The sequence below is a fragment of the Quercus lobata genome, chromosome 12 (assembly GCF_001633185.2).
Source record: "Quercus lobata isolate SW786 chromosome 12, ValleyOak3.0 Primary Assembly, whole genome shotgun sequence".
Lineage (NCBI taxonomy): Eukaryota > Viridiplantae > Streptophyta > Magnoliopsida > Fagales > Fagaceae > Quercus > Quercus lobata.
The window spans coordinates 39,621,869-39,648,411 of NC_044915.1; the positions used below are offsets into that span (position 1 = coordinate 39,621,869).

At 34.7% G+C, this 26,543-nt stretch overlaps 2 protein-coding genes across 2 annotated transcripts; one reads left to right on the forward strand and one right to left on the reverse strand.

Annotated features, from left to right (window-relative positions):
• Positions 1-405: 405 nt before the first annotated feature.
• On the reverse strand, positions 406-5,069 carry LOC115971302 (cell wall protein DAN4). The gene has a single exon (XM_031091138.1). It carries the CDS (start codon positions 4,180-4,182, stop codon positions 1,789-1,791), a length of 2,394 nt encoding a protein of 797 aa, XP_030946998.1. The 5' UTR covers positions 4,183-5,069; the 3' UTR covers positions 406-1,788.
• Positions 5,070-13,674: 8,605 nt separating this feature from the next.
• On the forward strand, positions 13,675-18,536 carry LOC115971384 (enolase-like). Its single transcript, XM_031091277.1, has 17 exons — positions 13,675-13,857; positions 13,986-14,067; positions 14,385-14,449; positions 14,848-14,895; positions 15,011-15,097; positions 15,266-15,346; positions 15,438-15,539; positions 15,623-15,703; positions 15,801-15,875; positions 16,222-16,284; positions 16,396-16,476; positions 16,756-16,950; positions 17,040-17,090; positions 17,359-17,447; positions 17,561-17,612; positions 17,867-17,923; positions 18,164-18,536. Exons 1-17 carry the CDS (start codon positions 13,792-13,794, stop codon positions 18,242-18,244), a joined length of 1,356 nt encoding a protein of 451 aa, XP_030947137.1. The 5' UTR covers positions 13,675-13,791; the 3' UTR covers positions 18,245-18,536.
• The last annotated feature ends 8,007 nt before the right edge of the window (positions 18,537-26,543 follow it).

A 26,543-nucleotide genomic window follows, 5' to 3' on the forward strand; every position in this document is an offset into this window, starting at 1 on the left:
GGATGTGCGATCGGAGCTCTCGCCGGTGCTTGGAAGTGGTGATCGGAGCTCTCACTGGTTTTGCTGTTTCTCTCTCTCTTCTATTTTCCTGGGATGGAAATCAATTGTAGGGAAAATAAAAGTGTAAAATATTTTACAGGGTTTTGGGGCATGATTTACAGTCAACGAAAATCTTTTTCCATTTGACTGAATTTTCTGGTACAATCCAAACATGCCCAGTGTTGTAAAATATTTTCCGGAAACTATTTGCTGCCGAAACAAACACAGGCTAAGTGACACATCATTTTCTCAACAAAAAAAAAAAAAAAAAAAAAAAAAAGTGACATCATTGCGCTGTTGTGTTTTGTTTTTGCCAATCAACTCCAAACGACGCAGTTTTGCTCAAGTGAAGAGACTAATCAAAAACGAAATGAAAACAATCTGTCAAAACCCACAAATTTCGGAACCACCGTATTTTCCCACCAAAGCTACCATCCACCGAAAATCCACCACGTCCGACCCTTTATATCACCGGTAACCCATCCATCGCAAACCCCATCATTTAAAACCCAACCACCGCAAATGACAGCTCCACCATAGACTAAAAATCCTTACCCCACTGTCGTGCTCTTCTACACACAGAAAATCCCAAACCCACGCCGCCGATAAACCGAAGCTCCCAGATTACAAGAACTGCCACCACCGAAATCCCATCAACGCCGCTGCCGCAAGAGCCACCACCACCACCACCACCACCATGGCCCTCACTTGATCAGTACCACGCTGCAACAATTCCACAAGCAATCCAGCGACCCGATATCAATCGGTAACCGTGGAGTTTTGTTTTTTTTTTTTTTTTTTTTTGATTGAAAATGATACGGTGTTTTTTTTATCTTACTTTGGTTGAAATTAAGCTTGACCGCTTGAGTTTTGTGATTTCACTTTGGGCAAAACTGAGTCATATGGGCTGATTTGGCAAAAACAAAACACATATTCAAACCAATATTGATATGGGTTTGTTACAACTTTACTTAATAATAGAATCACCTTACAGCCTTAAACTATCCCAAAAAAAGAAGAAAAGGATTTAACATATAAATTGATGAATTAATACTAATCAAACCAATATTGATTTTATAAAGAAGTAAAATGTAATAACAAAAAAGATGAAAATTTATTTTTATTTTTAAAAAAATTAATTAATTTATCTGGGACAAGGTGACACATGATGAAGGAAAGTTGAAATATTATTTTCAATTTTGATTTTGGAGTTGAGAGAGAGAATGTTTGGTAATTTGAAGGAGGGGTACTGGAGTGTCTGCCATGGTGATCTAGCTAGTTATACATGTCTCCTGTGGATGATATGTAACAAGAAAGCTCTTTTGAATTAAATTCTGCACTTTAAAGCCTATTAATAGATCCTTCCCTCCCAGCATAAGTTCAAATTAATCCTAACATCTATAGGAAGCCTAAGTAAAAGTGAATGGAAAACTTAAAAGGCATTTGAAGTGAAATGCTAGACCTAGCACAGAAGGAAAAATCTTTTTTATAAAAATACCATATTTCTTTGTCCCCTGTAGAGAATTCTAGTTCGGAGTCACAGAACAATGCAAATTAAATCTTGTGCTATACTTTCTTGATAATAGAAATGATAATCACAGTACATAGCATATACTTGTTTGACAAGGTGGATGATATAGCATCCTTAGATTATCAATACATGACAAACATTTATTGTATTATTCTTTGTACAAATATATTTTTTAATGTCTGTAAGTAGATAATATGAGATTGTTGTAATTCACTTGATCATTGAGCTCCAATATCTTTATCTTTGTTCTTCTGATCCCCACAACTATACCGGCAACCATGACGACGAGGCTTTTCAGGATTATCTGGGTCTGAGTCACTAGATTCCATGAAAAGGCCTCTGAGGCACCGTCTTTTAACGGTAGGTTCATATGTATGCTTCTCAGCCGGGGTGACATTGAACTCAGCCTTGCGTGTTTCCAGAAGTTCCGGTTTACCATTTGATTTGATGGGGTCTGCTTGATCAAGAGATAGAGCACAATGAACACCAGGATTCCTTGCTGTGAAAGAAGTGTCAGACACAATCGAGTTATTGATACTCTGTACATTGCTATTCACATGTAGACATGATGGAAAATTCTCTTTGGACACTTTGTCCTTGGAGCTTCCCTCTATATCAGTAGTGTCATTAATGCTCTCATCTGGGTTGAGCTTATAACCCCGGTGAATGTGGACAGCCTCTTCTTTTTCAGCCAGCTCTGAGTTTAAGTGCATTGTTGCTCCTCTGTTTTCACCAGTTAAGTTTATGATACTAACTGGATTTTCATCCATCTGATGGCCACTGGCTAGTTTTTGAACAAATCTGGAAATATCTTTTGTGACCTCTTCATGGAATGGAGGAACTTGTCCCCCACTGGAGATGGCACTCGGCTTTTGTGTTGTTGATCTGATTGATGTGTGCCTGCCCTTTGGATGCACTGAACTTGAAGTTTTGATCTGTTTTGCATTAGAGCTGGTGGTCACAACTGTTTCCTTTCTCTCAAAAGTTTCTTCCCTCTCCTCATGCTGCTTATGTTTAGCATGAAATACAAAACTTTGTAGGTCTTTAGCCTGTGTTTCTAAACCAGCTGTTGCTGAGCTAACAAGCTCAGCGATTGTTCTCTTCGCTGGTTCTTCATAAGCTGGTCCACTTTTCTTTTCTTCTTCAATTTTTTCTTGCACTACTTTCTTCCCAACTTGACTTTCCTCTGACTCTTTCTCGGGGAGGGGCTTAGAATCTAATTTCTTGGTTGGAGCAAGTGTTTCTGTGGCTTCTATAGAAGCTGGGGAAACTTTTGTAGGCTGTGTTCCCACTCCATCAGGTTGAGAGGAGGTTTCAATTGGTGTATGGTTCTGGGGTTTGGAAATAGTTTCAGATGGAACTTGTGCCTTTGGTTGAGGTTCTTGTGATGGTGGCTGAGACACAACTACTGGCTTTGGCTCTTGCTCAGATACAGATGATGGGGATTGAGTAGAAGTGGGAGTAGGCTGAGAGGCTTTTTGAATTGTAGGTTGTGAATTTGTTGGACCTGTTGGTTGTACCTGAGTGGTCATGAGAGATGGAGATTGAGTAGAAGTGGGAGTAGGCTGAGAGCTTTCTTGAATTTTAGGTTGTGAATCTGTTGTACCAGTTGGTTGTACCTGAGTGGTTGTGAGAGATGGAGAAGAAGGTTGTGATGTTGTTCGGCCAGCAGGTTGAGAGGACAAACGAGGTGGAGCCTCAGGCTGGGGGTCTGTCCGCGATGCTGGTTGTGTTTGAGATGTGCGAGATGGTGATGGGGGCACAGAGTAAGCTCGTGATTGAGGTGCTGCCCGTGATGGTGATGAAGGCAGAGATGCTACATTCCGGGTTTGATTTGTTGTGCGGGATGGTGATGCTGGTTGAGAAGTGACCCGAGACCCGTTGGTTGTACGAGATGGTGGTGGCACAGCAGCTTGAGTTTGTGTTGTTGAACGAGTTGGTGATGATGCTGGTTGGGAAGTGACTTGGGGTTGGGTGGTTGCATGAGATGGTGCCGGCACAGCAGCTTGAGTTTGTGTTGTTGAACGGGATGGTGATGATGCTGGTTGGGAAGTGACTTGGGGTTGGGTGGTTGCACCAGATGGTGGTTGCACAGCAGCTTGAGCTTGTGTTGTTGAACGGGATGGTGATGATGCTGGTTGGGAAGTGACTTGGGGTTGGGTGGTTGCACCAGATGGTGGTGGCACAGCAGCTTGAGCTTGTGTTGTTGAACGAGATGGTGATGATGCTGGTTGGGAGGTGACTTGGGGTTGGGTGGTTGCACGAGATGGTGGTGGCACAGCAGCTTGAGCTTGTGTTGTTGAACGAGATGGTTTTGATGTTGGTTGGGAAGTGACTTGGGGTTGGGTGGTTGCACGAGATTGTGATGGTTGCTGAGGTTCAGTTCTCTGAGGTGCTTGAGCTTGGGAAGTGACTTGGGGTGCTGGGGCTATCCCTGCAGGCCTAAATGGTGGTCTCTGATAGGGGACAGTAGTAGTGGTTGGCTGTGTAGATGTTTGTGTTTGAACTGGAGGACGAGGGGGTTGTGACTGAGTAGCTGGGCGTGGGGCTGGAGCAGCAGGTGTTGATAGCCAGGGGAGCCGAAAGCGAAATGGTTGCCTTTGTTCTGCCATATATAGATGATCAAGAAGAATTCAAATCAAATGTGTTTGGTTTTTGAACTTGATGAAGGTAATGCTCAACATTGAAGGTTGATTGGTTATATATAAGTATGCATTTGATACCTTGGATACTTTTTGGGGCTTTTGTGCTGTTCTGTGCCTTGGGACCAACTTTCTCCTCTTGCTTCTTTGCCTCTATAGAGGAACAAAGAAATATGAGATTCTTTTAAACAGATTTTTCTTCTCTGGTAAGTCTAGCATCTCATTTCATTGCCTTCGGTTTACCAATTCTCTGTTGTCTTGTTTTTGAGGCTTCTAATAGATTTTGGTGTACTGTGTTGAACTTGTGCTGCGAGGCAAGGATCAACTTGTTTTTCCCCCCAAATCTCTAAAAGGTACTTAAAGACTTAAAAGTATATGATTGCTTTTAAAGAGATTTATTTTACGGTTCATCCACGTGATACATGCATTCTGAGCTAGATTACCTTGGGAGGGGCACTCCAATATGAATCATACCTCAACTAGTATGCTTCTAGTGCACATTTAGTAGAGGCATTATGTATTGAAACAACCTCATTCTTATCCTTATCCTTATCCTCTCCCTCTCCTGCAATTACAGCTAAAACACAAATTCAAACCAGACTGTTTCAAAATTCAAACTCTATCAGCAAATAATCCTCAGTCAAGCCAATCATTATCTCATGGAGATTGATATGATACTATCGTGTAATCTGAAAATTCAAATTAAATGTAATCTGCAAATTCAAATCACATGTAAATTTGTAGATTTATTATAAATACGGGAAGCAAATCATTTCACTATTTATTGTAAATTTGTAAGTTTGTCAAACTGTATTCCAAAAATGTACTATATTACTAAATAACGTTGTACGAGTGTTTTTTTCCTAAAATTTTGTTAAAATTGTGCTATTTGGCAAATTTGGCCAAAAAGTAAAGCCAACTGCATGCAATAGAAGGAAATCTATTTTCTAATACTACCTACTCTGCTAGACGTTTTCGTTTGAAAGGCCATCGAATTGATATTGAGCCACAAAAGAAATCTGTAGAGTGCATTCTAGAAAACAAATTTACAAAAGCATGGTAGTGAGAGAATTACAGAAAAGTCGAAAACCAATTTATAAAACCATGGCCATGCCCATCTATCCGCAGCAGGATATCGAAGCTCAAAAGGTATAATAACTTTTTCTTATACTATTAGTATAAACTATAAATGCATTGTATAACATCATATCATGATAAAAACCACCTCCAAAAGTTCTTATTCAATTTCTTGTGGTTGTTTCGTATGGAAACACATACTCAATGAGCTTTAGCATAAGGAAAATGAAATTCCCATAGGTACCATTAAAAGGTAGGTTATAAAAACTTTGAGACAGGTTAAGTGTTACCTGTTTTGCATTTTTTTTTTAATTGAACCTGTTTTGCATATTGATCAATGAAACAAATGTATTTTTTTTTTCAACATATTAGGGCTTTTTTTTTTTATAAAAAAATAATGGAAAAAAAATTTTGGTAATTAGAGATTATCTTATGTGGAGATACTGATAAGGGATTAAGCTGATAATTCTATTTTTGAATTCTGATCGATGGTAAATTTGAATTATATTTAGATCCTCTCATGTAGAATATACAAGTGTTATCCAAATTTTTCAGGGGTATCCTAGTGATTATGCATTTATTGTATTTAGTTTTTGGTGGGTGACTTCATTTTAGTTACAACTATTGGTAAATATTTTGTAGCATCATGTTCTCTTATTCTATTTTAGGGAGTAAGAAGAAGAAGTGACATGAAAATCCAACCCAAAAAAGCGTGATTCTTTAGTCTTTCACTGAAGTGTATAAACATTATCTTGAATCATATTTGTCTTATGCTCAAGCCATGTGATTTTCATCCTTAGACGACACCTACTTCAATCATATTCCAATGAAAGATTCATTTTTTCCTCTAAAAAAATATTGTTGTCTTCTGTTAGCTTTTAATTCAAGTAAGTAATGGTAGAATTACAATGTTGTTTACTATGAATATTTTCGGGTTGGTTTTTTTTTACATGACTTGCACGTATGCTAAAACTAGTACTAATTAGTTTGTGTGTGCTGCTATATACAGTCGATGAGTGTTGTCAAACATTAAAAGTGTGGGTATAATTATTGAAAAGCGAATACCATAGAATATCATGTTTTCTATTCAGTCAACATTTTACGAAGTGGTGGGATCAATGTGTATATATATAAGGTTGTATCTTTAGTAATTTCTTACTATACTAGTAGCATTGAGATATATATATATATATATATATATATATATATATGGAATAATATTTAGATTTTATACTTTTGTTAACCCACGAGGAGGCCTAATTGGCTAGCACTAAATGAGATTTATACTTATCAAGATTTCAATAGTGGGATACTTCACCACCGCCTATTTAGGCGAGTTAAACAACAATTTTTAGTTTTTAAACAACATTACACGTATTTTCATACATTTTTTTTCACCTACACGTATTTTCACAAATGTTTTCAAACAACAATTTTCAATTTTTAAACACATGTACCAAACAGGCTCTACGTACTTAAGGTAGTAAAGGATGTGGGTTCTAGTTATTGGGCTCACAGTTTATATTATGTAAGTAATTCTAACAATTTCCTAGAAAAGGAGATATAAGAATTATTAGTTGCAACTCTAAAGGGTTGCAATATTATACGTATTTTCATACATTTTTTCACCCATACGTATTTTCACAAATGTTTTCAAACAACAATTTTCAGTTTTTAAACACATATACTAAACGGGCCCTAAGTACTTAAGGTAGTAAAGGATGTGGGTTCTAGTTATTGGGCTCACAGTTTATATTATGTAAGTAATTCTAACAATTTCCTAGAAAAGGAGATATAAGAATTATTAGTTGCAACTCTAAAGGGTTAGGCAATTTCTACATAGTTTGACATTGTGAGTAGCAAAATTATCCAATAGGCTTTTTATTTTTTTTTAAGAGAGAGAAAGTTTCAACTTATGACGTCCGCTCCTGATGGTTGCTTTTTATCATCAAACCAAGACACTAATCAGTTTTTGGTGTAGGTGGGGATTGAACTTCAAATCTCTTATTCAACTATCAGAGACTTTACCAGTTGAACTAGCTGAAACTCATAATTATCCAATAGGTTGAATCCTCAATTTTGTTCCTCATGAAGTTGGGGTCGAGCTATTACATTGTATAATTGTCTTCAATGGTTCTCTCTCTAAGTTAAAGGTACAATTGCACAGTGTACTAGATCCAAATCCAAATCCTACAAATTTATAATAGCCAATAATACTTTTGTAATAATTTTGAGAATATTTAAAAATTATATATTATATTATTATCTATACTACTTGTGGGGTCAGAGAATTTGACCCTCAATCCTAGTCCCTACACTACTATTTAAGGGACTTCTCCTGTTTGGATTGGAACTTTTTTTTCCAAAATACCCCTACAATTGGACTAAATTGGAGGACAATCCAGTAAAATCATATTTGCTACAATCACTACAGAATAACTCCTCTTCTTCAAAAAAAAAAAAAAAAACTCTTTTGTTTTTAGAATCAATCCTTACTTTTTTGTTTTTAATGGAAAAAAACCCTTATCCTTATCCCTCTCTTTTTTGAATTATTATCCTTATCCCATCATTAAAAAAATAAAATTTTGCGAGATCTTTTTTCCCCCTTTCTTGTCTCCTTCACGTTTAGTTTGTTTATAATAATAAAACCCCTTACTTTTATTTTTTATGGGTAAAAACCCTCATCCTTATCCCCAAAAAAAAATAAAATATCCTTGGAAAACTCCCACTCTACTTGCAAAACCAAAACCACCCTTCCTACTTACACAATCAATTGCAATTTTCTTACAATAACTTCCCACTAAATATTACTAACAGCCCAATTATAATGATTACTAACGGCAACAAACTTCTCCTAATTAAACTCAAGCACCATTATTTTTTCCCAATGAATTCCAAATTCTTTTTTTAATTCCATCTTCTCATTAACTCTTACCCAGGTCTAAAACACAATTCCAGTTAGAATTCTTTTTATTAAAAAATATTAATAAAGAAAAACATTAACAATTATCCTTATCCCCTTTTCTCTCACCTTCAAATTAGGACCCAAGTTTTTAGCTTCAAAATCCTTGATTTCAGATAGGCTTCTCTCTTGATCCTACGAATTCAAACTAAACAGTTTTAGTTTTAAATAGTTCCCACGTTCACCACTTCCAAATCTCACTTTTTTTTAAAAAAAAAAAAATTATAAAAAATATCTCTTCTTCTTTATCTCACTCTCATTATATAAGCACACACTATCTCCAATTATATATATTTCACGTCTCTTTCAGGTTCTTTCCATAGACTTCTGGATTTCATCAATTTTTTGCTCACTTCATTATCATCTCCAATTTCAAAAAGGTTTATTTCCTTTGACAATGTTGAAATTGTTAATTTATTAATTTGTGTAATTTTGTTTTCATAATTTTACTAATCTAACCATTTTTTTTATATCTTCTTCTTTATCTCTTTCTCAAGTCTCTTTTCCAGTTTATTTCCACAATTTTTTCCTCACTTCATCACCATCTTTCTTTTCAAACAGGTATGTTTCATTTAACATTGTTGAAATTATTATTTGTAGGTTGTATATTTTCATTCATAATTGTTTTTCAAATATTACTTTTTTTTTTTTTTTTTTTTTTTTTTTTAATAAATATGGCCATAGTTAGAGAGATAGAGAAGTGACAAAAGCGAGAAGAATACCATTAGGGACAAAATTGGCCTTTGCCCTTTTCGGGCAAAATAAATGGCATTCTATCTCCTTTCCCAAACTGATTAGAGAAATGTCCATCTTTTGAAAATCAACTTTCTTAAAATCAAGTTTAAAAATAAAAAAAAAATTATGAAACCCTATAGTGGCATTTTAAGGAGCCTATAGTGACGTTTTAATGATCTATAGTGACGTTTTGTAACTCGATTTTCATGAAGTCGAGTTACATGCAATTTTTTTACCAATAACTCGATTTCATGAAGGTTGAGTTAAAAAAACGCTACTATAGGTCCTTAAAAACGTCATTATAGAACTTAACTCAATTTTGAAAAAAATCGATTTTCAAAAGAGGAGCTGTGGGGCCCAATAATTTAAGGACCAAGTCCAATTGCTCCTGGAAAATCCGAAGGCCCAATCCGAGGAGAGCTGTGGCCCAAGCTCTACAGTGCAGAGCACAAAACAATTTTTGGAAGGCAGCCGAGGACAGTTTGGTCCTCGGCAGATCCTGAATCCCACCGAAATGAAGGGATAAAACTGGTATAGGGACGAATTTGTAAGGAGATCCAAAATATCTTGGGGAAGTTATCCTTACTACCCTTCCAGATAAGACCCAACACATGACAGAGCCGTACTCTGCAGCCTTATCAACCATACCCAACAATTCTGGGATTAGACTGATGGGACAAATATCAGTCTTGTAAAGATTGACCCTACACGTGGACGAAGGACAATGAACACGGACGAGTATAAAAGAAGAAAGTAAATAAATCTGAAGGGGACCCCATCCCACCGAAGGAAAAGAAAGATCACATTGGGGAGAACATCTCAACAACACCGGACTTCACTGAAGAAAGTCCGTCGTTGGATAACCGGGGTAAGGCCTCAATGGTCCTCGGATCAACTCCGAGGAGTCCCATCCCTTAGGGTGCGACGTCTTAGGGCTTAAATGTTCAGGCCCAACTCCTTTTTCTACCTGAATTCCTCTAAAGTCAGGATCGGACATCGCCCCGTGACCAGCGGCTAGCTTTTCAAGCCCACTTTCTACAAATCATATTGTGAGGGATCTTTCGTACGCGAGCCCAACATCCTTATTGGGCCGCCAGAGAATCGTGTCCTTACAGGAGTATTTTCCTAATTAGTTTGGGATAGGGGGTAGAATGCTATTTATTTTCCCAAAAAGGGCAGAAGCCAATTTTGTCCATACCATTAGTATATTTAGATTAGGGAGGGACGTGACCCATTTGGTTGGCTTCATTGTTTTGATACTCTCAGTCTTAGCATCAAAAATCAACACTTATATCATTCCAAATTTGCACATATCCAATAGAGTAAATTTCTCATTCAAAAAAAAAATCTCACGTGATGAATTATTATTATTTTTGTGAGGGTTTTTTTTTTTTTTTTTTCCCCTCATATAATATTGACTTTATAAAAATTCAAGTTGTACATCTTTGGTGCTTTCTTTTCATGTCATTTTTTTTATGAACAATTTTTTTCCCCTATTTTTCAGTTAGGTTTGTTTCGGAAATTTTTTGTAATATATGATCATTGGCCTTTTTGAGGTTGTGGCTTTGAGTTTGGCTGATTATGTATCTGAAAACTAACTTTATTTATTATTTTTTTGGAATATAAGAAAACTTACTTAATATTTACTTTCCTAGAAGTATTATTAAGGGTATTAGTCTTCTAAAGGGGTAAGTAATTTATTTGATGGCTTTAACACTTTAACTGCTTAATTTTTCGAAGATTCAATTTGGAATATACTTGCGGATATTTTTTGTGTGATTTGTGTGTATCATCTTACCATTTTGTAAATAGCGGCATTTTTTTTCTTGAGAAGAAAATAGTGGCAATTTGATTTGAAATATGTAATACAAATACTAGCATTTAAGCACGCGTTCACGTGCGTGTCAGAGACTTTTCTATTTTTTTGGATAAAAGGTTAATAATTTGAATTCGTTATAATTTGAGATTACTACATTTTTCAATCACAAAATACCTAGAGGTGTGATAAGTGTTGGGAGGGTTTCTTGTCTCAACCCCCAATTAGCAGGTATTGTCCACTTTGACTGTACCTCACAGTTTTGCTTAATCCCACATCGGGGAGAGACGCCTCTCACATGTGCCTTGTAAGTTTGAGTCCAAGACACATGTGTACCACTACTACACATAAATGTGGGAGGGTTTCTTGTCTCAACCCCCAATTAGCAGGTATTGTCCGCTTTGGCTATACCTCACGATTTTGCTCAATCCCACATCGGGAAGAGACGCCTTTCACATGTGCTTTGTAGCTTGAACCCAAGACACATGTTTACCACTACTACACATGAATGTGGGAGGGTTTCTTGTTTCAGCTCCCAATTAGCAGGTATTGTTCGCTTTGGTTATGTCTCACGGTTTTGCTTAATCCCACATCGGGGAGAGACGCCTCCCACATGTGCCTCATAAGCTTGAGCCCAAGACACACGTGTGCTGAGACAAAAAAACCCTCCTACAAGTGTTATGCGTTTGTGAATGAAATATTTTTTTATCAAGTCTCTGAGCACTTGCATGAGCGCATGCACAGAGGCTAGTTATTATTAATAAACATTTTTTTTTAGTAACACCTTTGTTAGGAAAACAAATAGGTTAATGTCACTTTTGCCTTCTCCAAAACCATCCTGATTTTTTATTTATATTTATCAAAGTAAAATAAAAAGGCCGATTCTCTTAAGGGAAAAAAAAATAAAAAATGAAGAAAGCCATCATTGTGATTTATGAATCAACGCCAAAAAGTAAAACCATCAAACTGATCAAAGTAGCCCCTGATTACCAAAACTGAGTGCGACTAATAGCACTCCTTTAAAAGTTATTCTAGTTAAATTCCACTTTTCAAACTGTCGGTTGAGTTATCAATGTACATAAAATTTCACAAGATTTTTATTATTTTTATAAGGCTATGTTAATTGATACTCTTATTACAATTGGTAATAAATTAGGGTCATGTTAATGAGTGTCCTTAGAATATTAGTTAACAATCCAGTTAAAGAAAATTTGTATGAGAAAATAAAAAAAAGTAATTAATGTTTTGATAACTTTTTTTATTTCCCATAAAAGTGATGTAATTTTTTTTTTTTAAAATGAATTGTTAACCAATATCCTAGATGCACTTGTTAGCATTTCTCAATATATTATATTAGAAATTTTTTTAGAGAAATATAAAAAGCTATTAGAAAAATTAATTACTTTATCACTTTCTCATAAAATGTTTCTAAAAATAATTAGTAAACCAATACCTTTAGGGCATTGGTTAACATTTACCTTTTCATAATGATTAGGATTCAACTTATTTTTATCATACTTTCTCAAGAAAATAAAATTATCTTCTCATATATCTAAATGAAATAAGATTCTTTCTCCAAAAAAAGAAAAAGAAAAAGAAATAAGATAATGATTATACGATAATCCACCACAACTTAAAAAAAGTATTGCATTCTCAAAAAAAAAAAATATTGTAAAAATATTATGAGATTTTATTATGTTATTAAACTTTTTTTAGTTTAATTTCTAAAATTCTTCTATAGGCATAATAAAATTTCAAAACATTTTTACAATAAATTAAAATAGTACACCATAAAACTTCATCAAAAAATAAATTAAAAAAAAAAGCTTACCATAGAGCATAGACCAAAACTATATATATATATATATATATATATATAACTATACCAAGACCTATTACAAATCAAAGGTCAAAACAAAAGTGTTACGAAAATATTGTGATAAGGAGTTTTGTAACTTAATTAAAATCTCTTAATGTTTCTTACTGAGATCTAAATAATTCAAATTATTAATGCCTTTATAACCATCCAAATAAAAAAAAAATAATGTGAAAATTTGTTGGACCAAGCAATATATATATATATATATATTTTTTGAGAGAGAGTTTCAATTTATGGCGTCCGTTCCTGATGATAGTTCTTTATCATCAGACCAGATAATATTTAATTAAAGAGAATGGAAGAAGAAAAATTATTATATGAGCCAGACGTTTGAAGCACACCTCTTACAAGCATATAAACTTCATGCCTAGAGAGAGGAGCTAAAAATTAATTTTTATGTGTTTGGTTAAAAGTAAAGAGAGGAAGAGAAAAGAAATTCAGAGATTAATGATTTTCATGGATCTGACCAAATTTTTATTTTTATTTTTTACCTACTATTAATATCCACAAAATTGCTACTATATCGTCGGAAAATTTTGAAAGATTTGTGAAATTACTTTTATATCCTCATAATTAATGATATATTTAAAGTTTATAAAGATAAAATAGTAAATTTAATTAATTAATTTATTTTCTCCTCCCTCTTTACTTCTACCTCCAAACACACCTAGAAAAATATTTTCTTTCCCTTTCCTTATTCTCTTCTCTCCCTTTCCCTAAACTCTCTAATTTCTATTTCTTGAGCACCCACCGATACTTCACCAAATATTTACCGCAGCAGCATATTCTTGATATTATTCCTTTTCACTTTTAATTTTCTTCTGTCATGAGTCCCCCGGGGCCCACGTAAACTTTGACGAGCTTCGCGTGATGCCCAAGAAAAATCCATCTCAGCCGTACACATAAAACTACCTTTTTCAATCAACGGCGTAGATTTTGTAATCGGTGGTAGAAAACCACGTGCCGTGAGCCCGTGACTATAAAAATTGACTCCCAGAAGAACCTATTACGACAGTTTCACTTTCTTAAGAAAAAAATATAAAGCTGTGAGAGAGTGTGTGTGTGTTTTTTTAGTGTGATACTACAAACAAACCTGGTGTGAATCGAAAAATGGCTACGATCAAGTTTATTAAGGCCCGTCAGATCTTCGATAGCCGTGGAAATCCCACCGTAGAAGTGAGTTTTCCTTCCATTTGTAACCGTCTGATCTGATGTGAGAAAAGAAAGGAAAATTTTAAAATAAAAAGCATGTTTGTGCTTTTAGAAAGAGAATTAAAAAGTCTGAATATGCATTTGATTTTCAGGTTGATGTTGGTGTTGAAGTTCCTGAACATAAAGGTTCACCGATTTTGGCTAGAGCTGCTGTGCCAAGCGGTGCTTCTACAGGTAAAAGCTTGTGTGTGTGTGTGTGTGTGTGTGTGTGTTTTTTTTTTTTTAAATTTTTAAATCGCTTTTTATTTTTTTTATTATGATTGCTATCATTATGTACTTTTTTTTTTTTACTTCAATTAAAAAAAAAAAATTTGTGGGATGCATTCAGGCTTTTGATTTTGTTGATTGCATGGTTTTAGTTTTGTTATTTGTGTGTGTCTGTGCATGTGTATTGATATGCATGTTTATTTGCATAAATTTATGTTTTAGTGGGTTTTGATGTTTAACACCAGTGGTTTACTAAGTCATTTATATATGATGTTGTTTTAAAGGTATCTATGAAGCCTTGGAGTTGAGGGATGGTGGAAAAGACTACCTTGGTAAAGGTGTCTCCAAGGTATTCCATTACTTTCATTTTTCTTTTGTAGTAATTATTTGTAAGCTCCTTTTACTGATATTAACTAGGATCGTTCTTTTTATTATGTGATAAATCATCATGGCCTCAATGTTATCTCTAAGCAAATGGAACAAGCTTTCTATGGAAATTGATTTTAAGGGCAGGAACTAAAATCTTGATGTGGGTGTATCATTGTATGTGTTCCCCAGTGGATATTTTGTATGCTAGTAATGTCTATGGCTATGAAATGATTCTATGCTATTAATATTCATTTGGGTATTTTATATTTGGACTGTCTTTGTTCTCATCCAGTATCTTTACTGGTTTTTAGTTTCCCCTTTGATTTTGGTGGGGTGGAGTGAAAGTGATAATGATGATTTGGTTTCTTGATGGCGTAGGCAGTGGAGAATGTGAATAAAATCATTGGACCTGCTTTGCTTGGCAAGGTATGATAATATTATGTTTATGAAAGTTTGTTTTAATTTCTTTGGAGCCCATGAAAAGTGAACAGTTATTGATGCATTCGCATCTGCTTTTTTTTTTTGTATTATTGATTCACAGGACCCAACAGAGCAGACTAAAATTGACAATTACATGGTACAAGAGCTAGATGGAACTGTTAATGAATGGGGTTGGTGCAAGCAAAAGGTATGATCGTGATTAGTATTCGTGGGTTATAATAAGTCTTATTGCAGCTACCTATAACACACACACACACACATATGTATGTATGTCTTATTTCAGCTCATTATTTAAATTTTTTTTCGCTCTATGAATTTCATGCTAATTGATGTTTCTTCCCTCTTGATTTTCCAGCTTGGAGCAAATGCTATATTGGCAGTATCCCTTGCTGTTTGTAAAGCTGGTGCTATGGTGAAGAAGATCCCCCTTTACCAGGTATAGGTGGTTTTGAAGATCGCTATTACTGACCCTGTTAATTTTAGCTGCATGCTGAGTGGTTCATTTTTGTTGTGTTTTAACCTTGCAGCACATTGCCAATCTTGCTGGGAACAAGACCTTAGTGCTTCCTGTACCTGCTTTCAATGTTATCAATGGAGGTTCCCATGCAGGCAACAAACTAGCTATGCAGGTAATTTGGATGATATTGCTTGTATATGATGAATAGTTAATGAACTTTTGTAATTGAAGTTCTTACTCTGTCTCTCTATGTAGGAATTTATGATTCTTCCTGTTGGGGCATCTTCTTTCACGGAAGCCATGAAGATGGGTGTAGAAGTATATCATCATCTGAAGGTGACTATTCTCATTCTTGATTTCATGTGCAAATTTTTAATAATAAATTGGCATGATTTGGGGGGCTTATTTTGCTTTTGCTTGTCTGTCTGTCCAGGCTGTAATTAAGAAGAAGTATGGGCAAGATGCCACTAATGTTGGTGATGAAGGTGGCTTTGCTCCTAATATTCAGGTTAGTATTGCTCTTAGTGTGCTGTTAGCCTATCAGGAAATGTTATTCGGAAGTGAGAAGTCTAACGGCTCTGTTACAACTGTTTTGTGAAACTGCTATCATACTCTTCTATGCCTTTGTATAAAATTTAAATCAACAGGTCATATAGCTGATAGCTAAGTGGAAAAAATTGGCAAACCCTTATCCATAGATTTTTGGACTAAGGCTTAGTTGTTGTTGTCTAGTTAAATTTTGTATTTTTCACCTGTTCATCCTCAATTAACAACAATTTTGCTTCACCTTATCTATCACATGTCAGAGACCATGTATAATGTGGATAAAATAATGTTGTGATTTTGATTGACAGGAAAACAAAGAGGGTCTTGAATTGCTGAAGACTGCTATTGCAAAATCTGGATACACGGGAAAGGTTAGTTATTTCATCTATTTGAATCTATTTTATCACTATTACTTCATTATTTCCTCTTGTAGCGAAGCACATTATACAATATTGATGCATTTTTCTTGCCTTTTCTGACAGGTTGTTATTGGCATGGATGTTGCTGCATCAGAATTCTATGATAGCAAGGATAAGACCTATGACTTGAATTTCAAGGAAGAGGTAATTTGAGTTACATTTTCCCCTATGATCCATTTTTTGTATTTGATTTGACATCATTTTGAAAGACTCCTGTGTCTATTTTTATGTGTGTGATCAAAATAAGTTTGGTTAGGAGTCTTGTAGCTTAACTGGCACTTCCTTATATTTCCAACAAAGATGCTAAGGTTTCAAATCCCCCTTCCCCCAACTATTGAATTATCAAAAAGTTTGGTTAGAGCACATTGATTGCTTTAGTTTACTATCAATTAAGTTAGCTGAATAAATGAATCTCTGTTACAGAACAATGATGGATCACAAAAAATCTCTGGAGACAGCTTGAAGAATGTTTACAAGTCATTTGTGTCTGATTATCCAATTGTGTCCATTGAGGATCCATTTGATCAAGATGACTGGGAACACTATGCCAAGATGACAGCTGAAATTGGCCAGCATGTGCAGATTGTTGGTGATGATCTTCTGGTGACAAACCCCAAGGTATTGAAAGGGAATATCTGTTAGTCCAAAGTCAAGAAAAAAAAGTGGGAGGCAGTCTTTTAACTTATTTTTGTTCATTGTTGCTGCAGCGTGTGGAAAAAGCTATTCGGGAGAAGACCTGCAACGCCCTTCTGTTGAAGGTAGAACTTATTACCTTTAAAATCAGTCGAGCATCTAAGGATTGCCTTGTGGATGATGTTTTAGGATAATATGTTGGTAGTCATTTCTTTACTGCCATAGATTGCTTTACATAATTTTTTGGATTACTTGTTGATAGCTATTAATTTGCCATGGACTTGCAAAAATGGGAATTTTTTATTTTTTTATACAACAGTATAGGAAATATCTGGATGGTCATGTTACTGAATTGGGAAAAAAAAATTTCCCCTTGTGTCTATGATTGTTCAGGTGAATCAAATTGGTTCAGTAACTGAGAGTATTGAAGCAGTGAAAATGTCTAAACATGCTGGTTGGGGTGTCATGGCAAGCCACCGAAGGTATGACATGTCCACAATGTTCCAACCTTCCCTCCCCCCCGAACACACACACAAAAATAAAAACCTTGGCTCTAGCATTTGTGTTGCTGATGTTGTCTCTTTGTTCAATGTAGTGGTGAAACCGAGGATACCTTTATTGCAGACCTTTCAGTTGGATTGGCAACAGTAAGTGTTAGGCTAGTTCTTCATTGTAACTATTTAGTTTCTTTTTTGTGTGGAGGTTGTAGCTCTTTGTTTTTTCCTCTCTGAATATTGCTGCTTGTGTTAGGAGAATTTGATTTGAAGGAATTGTGTTTGTTGGATTTGACTTTGTACTGCTACTTAAGAATTATCTCGTTTTTATATGTTTGCAGTATTAGGTGATAAATGTTTTGCTTGAGCTGATATGATCTGTATATATGTCCCTATTTGTTAAACAGGGCCAGATCAAGACTGGAGCTCCTTGCAGATCAGAACGCCTTGCTAAATACAACCAGGTAAATTGTTGTTTTGGGCTGCTCTCTCTCTCTCTCTCTCTCTCTGCTTGATCATCATAATCCTTGCCTCCAAAAATAACTCCTATAGTGCTAATTTTGGTTCCCTTATAATGTTTTTTTTTTTTCTTCTCTATTTTCTTATTAAATTTATTAGCTGCTCGAATGTCTCTCATACACCCACTGTTTGATTTACGGTTACAAGAAATGATTGGGTTAACCAATATTTTGCTTTGATATCAGCTTCTTAGGATAGAGGAAGAGCTTGGACCCGCAGCTGTCTATGCTGGATCGAAGTTCAGAGCACCCGTGCAGCCATACTGAGGTGGTTATCAGAGTCACTGTGGAGTGTAGCGTCTATCAATAAGCTCCTTTATTATCTGGTTTTACGGGACGTGTAAGTTTTGTGTTACTTTAAGCTTCTTTAGGAGCAGAGGATTTTAACAGTTGGGTAAAGCTGAGAACTTTTGCCAAGAGTGAAGATTATAGTCGACTGGTTTGTATGTCTATTATGGAAAATCTATTTTGTTGATCAGAACCCTTTTATATGAAAGGTGCAACTTTGCCACTTGATTGTGGTGGTTGCATTATCTTACTAAGGATGAAATTTCCATGAGACCTCTTTTTTTTTTTTTTTTTTTTTTATTTGCATTGCATTCAGCTCCTCCACAGTTACATCACGCATTGGTAAGACGGCCACGCTGCACGCAGTATACATTTTAAGCATGACTTTAGAGTTTAGAGTAAGAGCTACATAACGGAAAATCTTAATACACTCGGCATTACTGCCATTGCACTTTTAGTATTACTACTATTACACACAGCATTACTACTATTGCACACTTTTAGTATATTACTACTATTGCAATTTGCACACTTCGTACGCCCTATTTTTTAAAATTGGTTCATGTGGTATTGCGTAGAAGGTGAGTGTTTAATAACTAATAAGGAATTGTCTATCGTTAATGGAAATTTTGTCATGACTCTCCTTTTGCTTCCTCTAGTAGATGGTCCCCCATGTGGGCCTTTTTGTTTAACCCCTGAGACTTCAATATTAGAAATATCTCAGTGTCACATTAGTCATTACTATACTATTTTCTCCGATTTTTCCCCATGAATGTAGCACTCAACTGTTAGATATATAAGAAATGGTAGAGATTAGAACGGATATAATCATCTTCGAATCAGTTTTGATTATTTGAAGTTATAGGATAGAAATACTTGTTCGACTTATTTGAAGTACTTATAATATGAATACTATCATTAATTTGCCATATTGAGAGCATTAAAATCAACATTTGGCCCTCTGGTGGATGAAGGCCATTGTTTTCTTTCCTCTAATCTCTACAATAATTTTGTTACCATCTTAACACTGATTGTTGCTGGGGCTTGTCAGGAATGTTTTAGCACCGAGGGTGGGATAATTTCCATTTTAGGTTGTTTTAATGTATAAAAGGAAACCTGAACGGATCATTAGTTGAGGGGATTTTTTGACCCACTGTACCATGGTGGATAAAAAAAAATTCAATCCAATCCAACCCAGTCTATGTAGGTTGGGTCGGGTTGAATCCATGAGTTTGGACAATTTTTTTTTTTTTTTATTACTATTATTATTAAATTGAGTAGGAAAAAAAATATCACACTTGCTAACTGAGGGTTCGTTTGGATACAGCTAAAAATTGAAAGCTAAAAATTAAAAACTGAAAACACTGTAGCAAAATAATTTTTAAATGTGTAAATAGTACCGTGAAACCTATTTTTAATGAAAAAAGTTGTTGAAAAATGATATTTGTAGGTTCGTGAACAGTGCATAAATACATTGTTCATGCGTTGAAAGTCAGCAAATTCGACTTTTAAAAAAAATAAAAATAAAAAAAGGGTTGAAACGCAGCGCGACCCAATCTAAACATTACTGGAGTTGATAAACAAAATATACATTAATATATAAACTAATATTCTAACTTAGTTGTAAACAAAATATGTTTAAGTATTCAGTTGAATTGATAAACAATATATAAATGAACTAGTATCTTAATTTACTTATAAATAAAATATATATGAGTTCTTAACTCAGTTATAAACAAAATATATTTAAAATTTATACCATAAAGGGGGAAGGGGACGCACTGCTGAAGAGAAGGAGACGGAAGCACAATAATAGTGTAAATGGAAATAATGTAAAGAGCTTGAAAGTAAATAGCTTGAAAATAAATAACTTGAATGTAAGAACAATAATAAGGCGGTAGAACCAGCCAAACAGTATATCAAGCGTTCGGGTAGACACGGACAAGAGACAAAGAACACAACCACACTACCACCGGCCAGAAAAGAGTGGCTTTGATACCATAAAGGGGGAAGGGGACGCACTGCTGAAGAGAAGGAGACGGAAGCACAGTAATAGTGTAAATGGAAATAATGTAAAGAGCTTGAAAATAAATAACTTGAATGTAAGAACAATAATAAGGCGGTAAAATCAGCCAAGAAGTATATATCAAAATAATTCAAAGTAAATAAGAACAATAGTTCAAAATAAATGAAAGCAATTTAGAACCATCCGGTATGGCGGTAATCCGTCCAAGGTGGTGGTAGCAACAAGTAAAGTAATGAACATAGAACTGAAAATACTTTTTATTGAAAGTAGGATAAACACTTACAGTAGTAGTAGTAATACAAGATCTCAACAGTTACAGGTTAACAATTACAAAGCTTGAACTAGTCCTAGTTTCAAGGTTTGTATGATTACAAAGTTTGTAGTGAACAAGGATGATCAAGATAGTAGTAGTAGAAATAGGGTGAGTTCTCTCTCTAAGAAGGCTAGTTCTAAGGGAAGAGAAATCAGAAGTAAAACTTGACTTAAAAAAACCCTGAAATTTAAGGGACAACCCCCCTTAAATAGGCAAAATTTCAGAGTGAACAGTGTCATGAACAGTAAAAGTGAACAGTAATTTGTGAACAGTGATCCGTGAACAGTAATCCGTGAACAGTAATCTGTGAATAGTGTTTTTTTCCACTTTTTGAAATAAAAACTTCTGAACTTTTGTCATTTATTTGGTCCAACATGTCAGGAGAAGCATGGTAAAAGGCAAAAAGAGAAGCATGCATGTCACCATCAAGTACGTAGATGCTCCTTTCTTTTCTAAAAAGACTTTAAAGGTGACATCTTGTGTTGGCAAAAGGAAGTCTATGTCAGAGCATCATCTCTTCACAACCATCATGGCCTGTGCCTTTCATACTATTTTGAATATTGTAATAGATCTGGTCGTTGTGCAGGCTAGACAAATAGTGGCCGTTGTGCAGGCTAGACAAATAGGGGAATCAAAATCTTCCGCAAAATCCTGAGTATCATGAATTAGTTCCGGATTTTCCGCAACATATTTGTGAAGGACAATAAAATATTTTGGCTGTTGTGCAAGCCAGACAAATAAAGTAACATCAGTCTCAAAACAGTAGCGACCTCATCAATCAGTAGAGGGAGCATCGGATGGATAACCATCAAAAGGATCAAAAGGACCTTGTGGAGAATCACATACATGCTCATGGTAAATAGCATACTTATTACAGAATCCACAATATAAAATTGGCTCAAATGTTGGAGTTTTTCCTGGGATAAGGAGACTGTTTAGATTAGGATGATCTTTTGTTTGTAGGTGAACAAAGGCATCAGCATAGGGTTTGGGACCAAAAACAGCAATTTTACCTGTGCTTCCTATGACATGATAATTTTTCCATAGATCATGAGCAACTTCGCGAATTTGATTATTAAAATAATTTCTCCACCATTTTGCAAGACCAGAAGGATCTTTAAAGGACAATTGAGAATTTCCCTTAAACCAAGGCCCTTGGTGAGTATAACCATTAATGAGAATGAGATGGTTTGAGGGGTTAACATTCATCCAGTTATTTCTCTCCCATTTTGGTAGAGTGCTCCAGCATCTAATAGTAACAAAAGGTCTAGTGGAAGAGTTTTCAAACCCTTTAATAGCATTCTGAATGATCTGTGGAAGTTGGCTGGCTTGTTTATGACTTGTCAACTTTACAAACCTAACAAAGCCATATTCAAACATTTGGGAAAGCCAGCTAGAATTAGGATCATCATCATCACTATCATCTGAATCTTCATCAGTGAAATATGAACCATCACCAAAATTAATAAGGAGACCGGGAAATGGATGTTTCTTTTCATATATTCTGAGACTGCTCCCAAAGTGATCTTCCCATTCAAGCTGAATAAAGACATTATCACCTTCGTCTATTTCATTAGGGTCAGGAATAGTAGCAGTAACAAGTTTTCTGAAATACTTGGACCATAGGTCAAAAGACCTAGACATAGCCTTGCTATGCAGAATACGAGATTGTAAATCTGAAGGCAAGTTGGCAACAGCACTTCTTAACATGGATTGGGTCTTAAGACTCAATCTAGCATAATCAGTGCCCATTATAGTCTTTTTATCCATCGAATGGATTTCCTCTTTACCAAAGAGTTGACTAATGTAGGCTTTAAGACAGCTCACAAGAGCCTCATTTTTTGAAACAGGGTTATTTTCTGGAACAAAGTCAATATTTGAAGCAAGGTCATTATTTGGAATAAGGTTACCATAATGGCTCATGTAAATCTCGTTTTGAGCAGTAAGGTTAACAAGGTGGATTTCAAGGGCTCTAAGGGTTTTGTGAAAAACATTATTGTGGTTTTTGGTAAAAGCAAACTGAAGGTTATCAAGAATGAATTTAATAGAATCTGGTAATTCTGAATAGGTTCCATTGTGGAATTGTAGATTTTTTGATAGAACTTCCTGTAAAGCAATTAATATATCACCATTAGAGTATGTCACCTCTGCTGGGACATCTCCTTGAAGGGATGTAGATCCACTGGGTTTTACACCAGAAGATGCGCCTTCATGCATTTTAAAAGGTCGTCCCGCTGGGAACCCTTTGTTTTGGGAATAGTCCTGTGCAGAAGCTTTTCCCTTATTTTTCCTTTCCATAATAATCCACTTACTAGTGGTATAAATATGAATATTATTATTGTCCCACTTATTAGTGGTATTTATCCACGCATCATTATCCGATTCCTGCAAAGAACCATTAATATTGTTAGGATAATGGATAGTTTTTAACATTTTGGTGTTATGAAAATTACCTTTAAAATCATCAGAATTCATTATTAGTTCTTGAACAAGTTCATTCATGGGAGAGTCTTTCTTATAAGACAGATTATCAATATCAATTTCAAACTTTGAAGCAAATTTGAATTTTACTTTCTGTCCAAATGGATCAGTAGTAATTCCATCATGTTCAACAAGAAAGGGATACAAAGCATTAATAAATGGCAGACCAAGAATCACTTTATCAGTCATATTTTTGACAAGAACAGAAGGAATCTTGAAACAAACATTATCATGGCACACTTGAGCATTATTCAATTCATACTTAATTTTCATTTGAGAACCATTAGCAGAAACCAATCTTTCAGTAGATTTCTCAAAGTATTTTGAGGGAATTAATCCTTCTTGGATACAGTTCATATCTGCACCAGAATCAATCATAGCAATAACAGTGAAATGATAATCAGGAGAAACAGCAATTTTAACCTTTGTAAACCATTTTGGAGGAAATAATTTATTAACAAAAGCAAGTTGGGGATTAATGAAAGTATCAGGAGTACCTTTATCAGAAAGAAGAGTCTGTTGACTGGAATCATTTCCATCACTGTGCTCATTTTGTTCGTTACTGGACTTATTAAGATCTTTATCAAGTTTTAGCATTGTCAATTCTTGTTTGAGATTAGGGTTATCACTTTTCATGCTTTTAAATTCATGTTTTAATTCATTTATCTCTTGTTTAACAATATGGATTTCATTTTGGAGATCATTAACAGTTAGTTCTTTAGATTTCTTTTTATTAAATCTTTCCAAAGTTTCTTCAAAGCTTATAGTAGATTTTGGTTTTTTACCAGTTTCATCTCTTATCAAATTTTTCTTAAACCTATCCAAATATTCTTTCTGGAGTTCAGGGTTTTGAATTTGATTTATTAGTTGAATTATTAATTTTTCATCTTCTTCACTCTTGGTGAGAGCATTAATAACATTGCAACAAGAATCTCTACAACCAATTTTAATATTAGGAGAATCAGAAGAATCATTAGCAGATTGATAGCAAGAATCAGATGAAGAAGAGAAATCATCTTCTAAAGAATCAGACGAGTTGTTTGATTCAAGGATTCTGAATAATTCTTCTTGCGCATTATCATCAATGTTTAACATGTTGAACTTGTTTTTCAATTTACCAGGTTTTTCTTTACAGTCTTTACTAAAGTGTCCAGGTTTACCACAGTTAAAACATTTACCTTTACTTGATCTCTGTTTAACATGTTTTTTAGAAACATTTTTCTTCTTAGCATAGAAATCATTGGGTTTAACAAAGTTATTTCTGTATTTTTTGTAGTTTTTATGGCTTTTATCGTGTTTTTTACTTTTTTGCTTAGAAGGAGCAATAGGAGGCAAACCATATTGTTCGCAGAAATTTCCCATTTCATATTTAGCTTTTCTTTTATTCTTTAATTGGTGTTTTAACAATTTTTCATCATTGCACATATTAATACCAAGTTTTTTAATAGTACTGAAAATATCACCATAAGTTAAGTTATCATAATCAATAGAATCATTTTTACCCATTAATTCTTGTTTTACCTTATGAGCAAAGATAGGAGGCAGACCGTCAATAAACTTTTCTTTCCAATAAGGCTTATGGAAATCTTTCTGGAGCATCACCCTAGAAGTAAAAACATCTTGATACCATCCGTAATCAGACATAGTTGGACAACTCAAATTATTCAGATAAATAGAAACACGAGATGAAATATTGGATGGAGTACCAACAAAATGTTTGAGAATGGTATAGATCAAGGTATTAACACCATCAGGAATACCCCGACCAATACTTTCATCAAAAATAGGCAAACCTTCCTCATTCTTTTTAACAGCATGTTTAATAGACTCTTTGGATTCTTCAGTGATGTATGAATCCCACCATCCACGAAGAGTACCAGAAAAACCAGTAAGAAGCAAGTTAACAATTTCAGGTTGATCAAGATCATGGTTGTTTTGATAAGTAATACCAACCATAGACATGTGACTCATTTTATTAATGATTTCCTGTTCAGACAAACCATCAATATTCCATTCATAGAGCTTATCAGCAGAGACAGAAAACTGTGTTTGAAAAGTTCTCTCTTCAAACTGCATATCAGGAGGAGTAGGTTTTGGATACCAATTTTTTGTAAAAGACATGGGTTTGGAGTTCCCAACAAATCTTTTAATTTCTGGGAAATCATCATCAAAGATTCTTTTTGCAGGAACAGAAGAAACAGAAGAAACAGTATCAGAATCTGTATTTTCTTCAGAAACAATTTCTTTTTTGGAAATAGTTCGAGCAGTTGGAGTACTTGTAGAAGTACCAGTACCCTCAGTTTTAATCTTTAGATTAGAAAGCATTTTGTCAACAATTTCAAGAGTCTTGGACTGAGAAGTTTTAAACATAACTTTTTCTCTTTGACTGGGTAAATCAATCAAAGGTTTCTCAGTTTTAACAGGAACAGATTTTTCAGAAGCAGAAACAGATTTTTCAACAAATTTTTCTTCAATACGGTCAAGCTGTTGACCAATAATATGCAAAGATTGGTTAGTAAAATTGTTTTGTTCAATAAGGCTAACAATAGGAGTTTGATCATCAGCAATTTTGAAAGGAGAGGCCTTTACTTCCTCTTTTGTCACTTCATCTTTCTTAGTAGTTATCAAAATTGAATCAAGAGGAGGATGACTAGACCTAACAATGGTTTTATCAATCTTAACAAAATTTGATTTCTTTATCACATATAAATGTTGTTTTGAAACCTCATTATTTGGAACATAATGGTTTTCAAGAAAATCAAAAAACAAAATATGTTTTTTCAATTGATTCATCATTTCCAACCATTTTCTTTTAACACGGTCTTTATCAGACTGAGCAAAATTATTTTGGAAATATTTTCTCTTGGTTTTGTTTGTTGCAAGCATAAACTTATTGTACAAAGAATCCCAATCAATTTCAAAATCATCATTTAAAACAGTCAAAACTCTTAATTGATTTTGGTAAACAGGAGGAGTTTCAATAGGAGAATCAAAATCAGATGGAGTAACAGAAACAGTATCTTCCTCATCTTCATTAGTAGTTTTACTAAATGGAGTGGAAGTTTCAGGTTTAGTTGAATAGTAAACAGAGCTAAATTGAGATTTATCACTTGAAATACCTTTTAGCTTTAAATCAGAGGATGTTTCCAAATTCTTTTTCAAAAATTCATTGATCTCGCGATTTCTTTTTGAAATACTTTCAGATCTAGCAAAGGAATGTCTTCCTTCGTTGATTCTCAAAGGTGGATTATTTTGAAAACTTATTTTAACAGCACCATCAAGATATTGTTGAATATGGGTGAGATCAAGCTCATCAAAAATGGGTTTAGCAGGAGGGGTTTCTTGTTCTAACAACCAATCCTTAGGAAGTTTAACATCTTGCCATTGAATCATTTTTGGAACTTGGATTTTAGCATCAAGAGTTGAACATTGAATTAACATGGTTTTACCTGAAGGTT